Source organism: Alligator sinensis, unplaced genomic scaffold, assembly GCF_000455745.1.
Source record: "Alligator sinensis unplaced genomic scaffold, ASM45574v1 scaffold1142_1, whole genome shotgun sequence".
Lineage (NCBI taxonomy): Eukaryota > Metazoa > Chordata > Crocodylia > Alligatoridae > Alligator > Alligator sinensis.
In genome coordinates this window covers 329,438-338,515 of record NW_005842617.1, presented here as the reverse complement: position 1 = coordinate 338,515, position 9,078 = coordinate 329,438, and the positions used below count along the sequence as shown (strand labels likewise).

At 39.0% G+C, this 9,078-nt stretch overlaps 1 protein-coding gene across 13 annotated transcripts in view; it reads right to left on the bottom strand.

Annotated features, from left to right (window-relative positions):
- The window catches only part of WDFY3 (WD repeat and FYVE domain containing 3), a 379,376-nt gene that overhangs the window by 127,117 nt on the left and 243,181 nt on the right, over positions 1 to 9,078 (bottom strand). For all 13 annotated transcript variants that reach the window (XR_003096142.1, XM_025215013.1, XM_025215023.1 and 10 more), the window contains 2 exons: positions 6,241 to 6,459; positions 846 to 1,027 (listed from right to left, as the gene is read on the bottom strand). Coding sequence is in view for 12 of the 13 variants with exons in the window: in XM_025215013.1 (XP_025070798.1) it covers positions 846 to 1,027; positions 6,241 to 6,459 (401 nt within the window). In the remaining variant the exon portion in view is untranslated. The remainder of the gene's footprint in view (positions 1 to 845; positions 1,028 to 6,240; positions 6,460 to 9,078) is intronic.

The following is a 9,078-nucleotide window of genomic DNA, read 5'->3' as shown; positions in this document are numbered from 1 at the left end:
CTGCTGATGCAGCCCAAAATTACATTTGCTTTTTTCAAGTGCGTCACACTGCTAATTCATGTCGAGTCTGTGATCCTCCAAAACCCCCAGATCCTTTCCAGGAATGCTACTGCCCATGCTTTGTATTTAATGATACAACATGCAGTAGATACGTAACCAGTCTCACATAAAGGCCTTAAAGTTCCACATGACATCAGTAAAAACATTTTTAGATAACTGTGTCATGGTGCTTCTAAGCTTTACACATTTACCTTTTCTAGTAAGGTAGATGGAGCTTTTCACAATTGTTACTACTTCTAAGTTTCACGTAAAGTAGTATTTTGCTTTCCTTCACTTCAATGTTCACACAGTTACTTTTATACCAGTAAAAGTATACTTTTTAGCCAGTAGAGAAAAGGTAGTATTTTATGACCAAAACTAGCATATTCCTTATTTTGCTGGATTAATACCAAATACCAGACAAGTATTAAGAAATAAAATACTGCTCCATCTCCAGTGATACAGGTACACTAGATACAATCTCTTCCTTTCCCAAGTACTGATCCATTTTGCTTAAGACCTGATATTATTTGCTACTCTTTTCTGTAAAACAAAAAACAAAACCAGGACAGACTCAGAGCTGAGAAGTGAATGGAGTCCTTGCCTCACTTTGAATGTGCATAACAAATAAAGCAAGAAACCAAGAACAATATAGAAAAAGCTCAGGCCCTCTCATCTTCAAAACAACTGATAATACACGATCATGATGTACAGCAGCCTGACAACAAGTAACCAACACAAATATGTTGCAAAGCAAATTAACTTTTTGAAACAATACAAGTTTAATATTAAAGTTTTTACTCCACCTTCACAGTATTAACGAGCTGTCCATCAATGTAGAGTGCAGCGGTACTATTTTTCAGCATGCCTTTACTCATCACCAGAACCAGATGATGCCACTGGCCTTCCACTATAAGATCACCACAGCGAAAACGAGCACAACAAGGAAGAATCTCATAGAAAGATGATTCTTCACTGAAGTCATCAACTACAAGAAAAGGAACAGTTCATTAGAACTAGTGGCACTCATACACTGATTTAAATATTTCCGTTTCCTCAGGCCTGATATTTAAAATAGCCTGCACTGATAGATTAAAGTTTGAAATTTCAGAAAGCAAATGCATTTCAAGGCAAACAGAACACAGTAAACAGTAATGTAAGTTAACAAATATTTTTCTATTAACACTTTCAACTGTAATTAACAATGATAGTAGAATTAAAATGGTACTGATATTGAAAATATTTTTAAAATTTGATGGTCCACAATTTTTTGTACAAGTGCAAAAAGAAAAACTGGTAGAGCAATATGAGTCTCGGCAATCCCCAAAATTATCAGCAACCCCAATTCCTATTTTAATGTATGCAGATGACTCTGTTATACTGTCAAGAACTCCTACTGGATTACAGAGAGCAATTACAACGTTTGAGCATTTTTGTGGACAAAATAACTTAAAGATAAATTATGATTAATCCAAAATAATGCATTGGGGAAGTCGTTTGATGATATATCCATGGAATATGGGGGGAACCAAACTTGAAGTTGTCAAAACCTATAGATATTTGGGTGCGTTATTCACAGCTTCTCCATCATGGAAACATCATGTTTAGTCAGTTAAAACTAAGGCAGCCCAATTGACTGTGGCTATAAAGAAATTGTATGAAACCACAGCAGGATGATCAGTCCAAGCTCCTATATCAGCATACAAAGCCAAAGTTACCTCTCAGATCTTATATGGCGCTGAAGTATGGGGTTATGCTGCTAGTAATGATGTAGACATATCTTAGAACAAGTTTCTTAGGGCTCTTTTGGCTCTTCCTCCCTCAACTCCTGCATCTTTTCTGAAATTAGAGATGGGAATGGATTCTATTTGAACTAATATTATTATTAGAATGGCAGGATTTTGCTTCCCCGTTTACTATCTCGTCTGCTTAAATTATGCTACATAGAAGATACTAATAATAATCCCCCTCCTCTCCAGTCACCCTGGTTAGCTTTTTTTTCCCCTGCACTTTTGCACTTTCTGGGATGGGATACTATCTATCTCAAAGATAATGAAAGGTCTTTCTTCCCCATAGAAATGGTTCAGATTTTCCAGAGGATATGAGATATTACCAGGCAAAATGATTTTGCAGTGGCTAGGGCTACTTGGAATCTCTTTGGAAACTAGATTGGGGGTTAAAAAGGTATTTACAGTTGGATCTCAATAATAAATGGCAGTTCTCTTTGACTAGACTCAGGATCGAACAGATGCCCACAGGTGCTCTGGCTGGAAGTAGATTTTTCATTCCAAGAGCTAAAAGATGTTGCCCAGTCTATCTAGGAGTTTTAGAAGATACTATCCACTATGTGTTAGAACGTTCTTTGTATAATTACATAAGGAGAACCTATTTATTACCGTACTTGCAGAAATTGATACATTTCTCAGAGAGAAATTAATCTGGCTTTTACAGCAAACAGATCCAAATGTAGTAAATCGTCTCACAATTTTCGCTTACAAGGTGAAGGTGATTAGAGTTAATTATCCTTTATTACTGATAAGAGTGATACATTTTAACATTAGACTTGATTTTAATGTCTCAGTTGTGGATCTATGTACAACAATATTATAGATTCATGTCTTGACTTACTACTATATTTACATTAATAATGTTTTTATGTTGGTGGGCTCTATTTTTAGTTTGGTTACCTTGTTCAAACTTACATTATGGGTGTATGTGTCGTTGTCGCAGAGCACGGAGGTGCTCTGCTCCTAAAGAGGGGAGACTGCTGGGGAAAGAGCCCTAGCAGTGAGTAAGGAGTCCAGCTGTGGGTTGCCAGGGCAACTGGAGCCAGCAAGAGATCGCACCTGCCGGCGATCAGCTGACTGAAAAGGGCAGGGCCTGCCTCCCTTATAAACCCTTGGGGCTGAGGCCAGGGGGGGTTCCCTGCCAGCAGCCCAGGAGGAAGGAGCTCTCTACTGTGGAAGAGAAGAGAAGCCTGATGAGGGAGCAACGTCTGGCACTGCTGTGGGATGAAGAATCTCCGGTAGGCTTGTGCGTGATTATAGCCGGGCGGCTTCTGTTTATGTTATAGCCTATGGGCTTGTGTTTGTGTTACTGTTTGTTACCAGTGGTTTGGGTGAGGCTATTAGGGGTTGGAGGAGGCCTCATAGGGGACTCACAGTAGTGTGGGAACCCCAGTGCCAGCAAGGGCACAGCATGAGGGGTGCACAGACCCCAGCCCCAGAGAGGGGCAGTTGAGAAGCCCCAGAGAGGGGACATTGCTGAGAAGCCCCAGTGTGGGCGTGGTGAGCCCCGAGAGAGGGTGGCATTGTAGGAGAGCCCTGAGAGAGAGCGGCTTTACTGAGAAGGCCCCAGAGGAGGGCAGTGCTTTGAGAAGTGTCAGAGAGAAGGCGCGGAGAGAGACAGGGCCGCGGAGAGCCCAAGCGCCAGAGAGGGTGTAGACCCAGACCGGACAACGTCTATTCCATCGGTGAGGCATGGACTGCGGTGTAGGGGAGGAAGCGGAGCCACAGATAGCAACCCCTGGCACCAGGGCAGTACAATAGGCAGCCTCCCGCTCACAAGGTCATCATCATAATTTCCATCAAGACGTGGCAGGCGAGTACAGGGCGGGACACAAGAACCCTAAAACAGGATCCAAGGGTGCCCCACGCAAGGCGCGGAGTACTAGCAAGATGGCGCTGGGAAGGGCGACCTGTTACAGTCGTCTTTGGGAGAATGGCATTTAGCCAGAATCCTTAATAATAAACTGAATTGAATTGAACCGAAGTCTCGGCAATAGGTCTCCACTTATTTTTCCTGTTTCCCTAAGAACATCCTCAGGAGAATGGCCACATTTTGTGGTTCTATGTCCCTTCATTTTCCCCGCATTTTAAAATGATGTGAAATTTGGATAAATTAAAATAAATTTATTTACAGCTTTTTAAAATATCTGGTTTCATCTCCAAAAAGGGTTTGTTGTTTTAAGCTTTTTATGGAAATATTTATCCATGTAACACTCTCTCATTGCCTTTCTACATAAATATTTTTCTTTCCTCTCATTGCCAAATTTAAATGACAAAATAGTGATGCTGTCAAAACTCCGTTTTTTCTGTACAAGTCACTCATTTGCCTGATTCTGCTTCCAGTGAAGTCAACGGTTCTTACCTCTGCCCTCAGAGGAAACAGAATGAAGTCAACACTTTTGGAAATCCCATCCCATGTAATTATCAGTTAATTCTATCACAAATGACTCCTATCCACCATCTAATAGGTAATGGATTTGTTAATCATCATCAAGCATGGTGACAGATGGAACACAAGGTAGTTTCCATGGGGTAATGGGTAATTTTGACACTGTTATTTGCTTCTTTCACATACTTTGTGGTGTTTCAAGTTAACATATATTTTACCATATCTTGAAATAATCACATCATTGATCTCTCATGAGGGAAAGGAAGCAAATAATATAAAACAAAAGTGACTAGGTAAAGAACCACAAGGAATTTTTTTAATTTCTGAATATTTTTGTCTCAATCTGGACATTTTCAGAAAATCTGAAATGTTTTAAGAATATTTAATCAAATATATATGAAAACACCAACGTTTAAGTAACTTGCATACTTAAAAACATTTAAAATGACATTAAAACACCACACAATAGATGTAATCACCTTCAAAATATTTGTGTCGAATAGGTAAAAATGATTATCCCTAATTTCATACCTGGAGGGTCAGAGAACTTAAGGCTAGATAAAAACAGAGGATCTTTTTTAAAATATGAAATTGCAGACTAAGATATTTGGCTAATGAGAAGGAAGTCAAGAGTAGATTATTTCATATTTGTAAGTTGATTCAGAGTTTTATTCTTGTCTCCCTGTATTCAATACGAAAATCCAAGTCTCTCCCAGATGTTGCCACTAAGATGAGAAATGAGCCGTAATATTTGCCAAAGTCAATACTATGTTGTAATGCCTTCACAAGGCACAGAACTCAGAAGGTGCTGACTCCCCTTCCAAAGCCACCTCTATTCCTTAGGTATTCTCAACTCTTCACTCAAAGCTGCTACTTCACTTTCTAAACATGTAATATGTTTTAATTGAAACAGTGCACATTTTTGCAACAAGCATTTTTAATTTAATTTGGGAAGGTACAAGCAATTTTCAAGACCCAATCACATTGTCATATTTATTGATTTCTCACATCGATAAGGGCATCTTGCGAAAAGTCAGATTTCCATGCAAACTAGAAGGAGAAAAAGGACAAAACCAGAACAAGCACCAACTTAAAAATAAAAAATAATCCTTTTCTATACCCGCCAAGCACCTTAGTCTTCTTTTTATAATAAAATAATTGTAGTCAAATAAACAGTTACATTTAGCCAGAGATTTTCACCACTTTGAAACCTGGAAACCCTGTGGGCTTTTTCTTAGTTCTACAGGTACTAATCCACTTAATACCTTACAATAAAAACAACAGAAATTATTCAGCCATCCAACTCATAGAGTGGTACTTTACTAACGGCTGAGTTTCCGAACACTGTTCAAAAACAGTTTCTCTCAGAGTCTGTCAGAAAGTCTCTGATCTTTTCTCACAATGCCTCTTCAAGTACAGCCCCTCTTACAGAGTTCAAAATATAGGCTTGCTAGCTAATAATATTCAACTTCTACCTCAGCTACAATCAAAAGCAATTAGTGACAATATATTTATAAATGTAATCTTCCTTATATAGGAAAAATTCAGTCTCATTTCATTTAAGAGATCTGAAGAAATGTTATGACTAGTAAGTTCTTTATTTTTATTTCTGACCCTCTGCAAGGAACTATTATATTTATGAAAACAAAGTTGATATCAAAGGAAGGTATATTATAAAGTAAACAAATAGACTGCTTGAAATATTTCCCGAAATATCTGATGATTAGAGATATTTACAAACATTTACCCACTCTGTTTAAAACATGATATTTTACATATGAATGAGTGTGCTTGTCTTTATATTTTTTATTTAAACACAATCATTCACTTTATATCCTAACTTCTCCTCCCTATACAAAGTGCTTCCCAGTATTCAGTTTCCTTTCTTATAAAATTACCTGGGGCCAGACAGAGATGTTTCAGTGAAAGTTCCAGCAATTTCTTGACATAATCTTAATCATGAAGATCTGCAGTACCTTCATAATGCTGTCACAGCAACATGAAAGGATAGAGCACAATACTTACCATAATTCTGAAGCAACTCTTCTTTAGTTGAAACAATTAGTGATCGGTCTTTTGCTGAAAGGACAATGGCAAGGCATACGTAGTGCTGCTCAGAAGAGTTTGCTCGTCGCACTATAGTAAGTAATCTGACTGGATGGTTATTAGGAGCCGTACTAAAGTGTTCAATGCAAAACCACGTTGAATAGCTCAAACCAGATGGTGGTGGAAAAAATCTTTCACCTAAAAACCAAAAAATTAGAGTTAAAGGTTGCCTCAGCATTCCCATTCTGAAGTTCTTTTTGTCAGGCACTTACATAAGTTTCCTGAAACTTTTGCCTTCTGGGTTAAATTTTACACATCTGGTTTCTGGCTCAGAGATTTTTTCTCCCCAGTTACCTAAACTACACCATAGCTTGTAAGAACAATGAAACAAGAAATGCCCACTTCTCCTTTTTATAACACTTATGTTGTTAAACCCTCTATAGTTTCAGTTCATTGGAAAAGAAAACACATCTGAAAGTCCTTAGGCAACTTTCATTGTCGGAGTGTATACACTTCAGCCACACATAAGAAACTTTAAATAATGACAATCTTGTACAATAAACAACTTTCTAAAAGAAGCAGGCCAATTTGCATTTGAGTTTGTGTAGATTTTGGTGACTCAAGCTTCCACTAGGCATCTGAAGTGGGAATGCTTCACGCCATCTCTCTCTCAAGGCTCAGTGAAGGACAATTTTTTTGAAATGCATACAAAAGACTAAGAGAAGTTAAAGGTCTGTCTACCTGTTTAGCATTATGCATATACATTAAATACCCTTTAAAATTACAGAGACGGGTGGAATTCTCTCCATAGGATTCCGGGTACATTCAGGTTGGAAAGTGGGCAGCAAATGAATGTTGGGGATATCTAATGACCTCTAGTGAGAGAAGTCCTCCTCACTCTGAGACTTTGTTTTAATTACAAACAATGTACATCTGCAACAAATCCAGTAAAACAAAAATCAGTAGACCCAATTTATACTAGGTGCAACACAAAGCAGAGAGATGCAGCAGATATAAAAATGAAAGCATATTCAAAAGGTCATTGAAGTCAACAGAAGTTTGATTGATATGCATGAGACAGACATGCAATCAAAAAGAGAACATTACAAGAATTTAAGAAGTAGGTTTTAACACTGCTTCATTTACTACAAGCTGTCCACTCTGTACTAAGTGAGCATACAGTACTGCAGGAATAATATTGTGATCATAAAACAAAACTATACAGAAAACAAGGAGGCACAATTAAGTTTATATGACAAATGTTCAAGCTTAATCATAGCATTTCCTGGGTTTTAGTAGTTTAATAATGTAACCTTATAAGTTCTCTTAACATCCATCTTTTAAAAAAATCAGTACGGCTTAAGAATGCATACAGTTTAGATAAAGGGATTACATATCCCTTCTCTGGTTAAATAACACACTCAAGTTACGTTAAAAATATGAAATGTCCTCATTCTTACATTTGTATAATTTTTATCTTAGGGGGAAAGAAAACTGAAAGGAATATAAAAAGAGATCCATTAGAGACATGGATAATATGTGACCACAGCACATACAATGTTACACTATCACCTTCTGGTTACCAGTACAATATAGCAGTCTGGGGCCATGTACAGATGCTCATTTCTACTGCTCATTTCTACTGGTATGAATCTTAGAGAAGAAAAATGGAAATATAGCCTGGGAACAAGAGCATATGTACATCCCAGACCCCACAGCTGGAGACTTTTTAAGGACTGCCACCTTGACAGGGTAGACAGGCCTGCGTGTACACCGATGACCCTGAGAGCAACACCGTTATGAGTCTTGCACTTGTTGTAGGGTGACCCACGGAGGTAATGTCAAAGGTGAGGTATCAGGCAAAGAACAGTCCAACGCAATATCATATAAAGACTTCAGCAGTGGAACAGGCAGATGGAAAAGGCATACTTCTCAATGGCTGTGAAGGCATATTAAGGCTGCAGTGGAAAAGTAACTCGTCATCTTCCATCTCTTGCTACTGGACATGGGTTTCTCTTCTGCCAATATCTGTGCAGTTGCTGATGTGTAATGGCCTCCTCACATAAAGCAAATGATATGCAAGCTTCTCCCACTGGATCCAACATCTGCCACAATAACCAATCACCAATACCCATAACTAGGGACCACTGCAAAGGAAAGAACTCAAAAGGAGAGAAATATGTTTGGATTTCTTCTTGCTCATTCCGGACTCACAAAGTTTCAGTTGCGACTTTTGGGAGACAAGGCCCAGACTAGTATGGCCGAAGCATTGGGATTTAATTTCAAGGACCCGCCAAAACACCAGTAATGGCCGTCGGCTCCGCCGGCGCCCTCCCTCAATTTAGACCTGATCCTACTGACTCTCGACCATACACTGAACTCACTGTCTACAACCCTACTGACTTAGATGATCAGCAACGAGTATTTTTCCTTCTGGATACTGGAGCCCAAACCAACGTAATTACATCAGCGTTGCCTCATCAAAAGACCACCAAGACGATCAAGGTACAAGGGCTTAACGCTATCGCCGTCACAACGAAGGTCAAGTTTTGGGTTAAGGACCACCGATATCCTCTAGAGGCTGTCCTAGGGGGCATCAACATTTTAGGGATCCCGGGGATAAGAGCGCTCGACCTTAAAGAACAGGTGCTACAGGCATTACCTGTCATTATCCCAGAACAGGATTGGCATCGGCCAACACTTCGTAACACCTCTACTTGGCGATATCGACCGATCCCAACTAAGGATTCCCTAAAGAAGTCTCTTACTGATCTTCTACGGCGACTCGAGCGACAAGGCTGTATTAAAACAGTAACT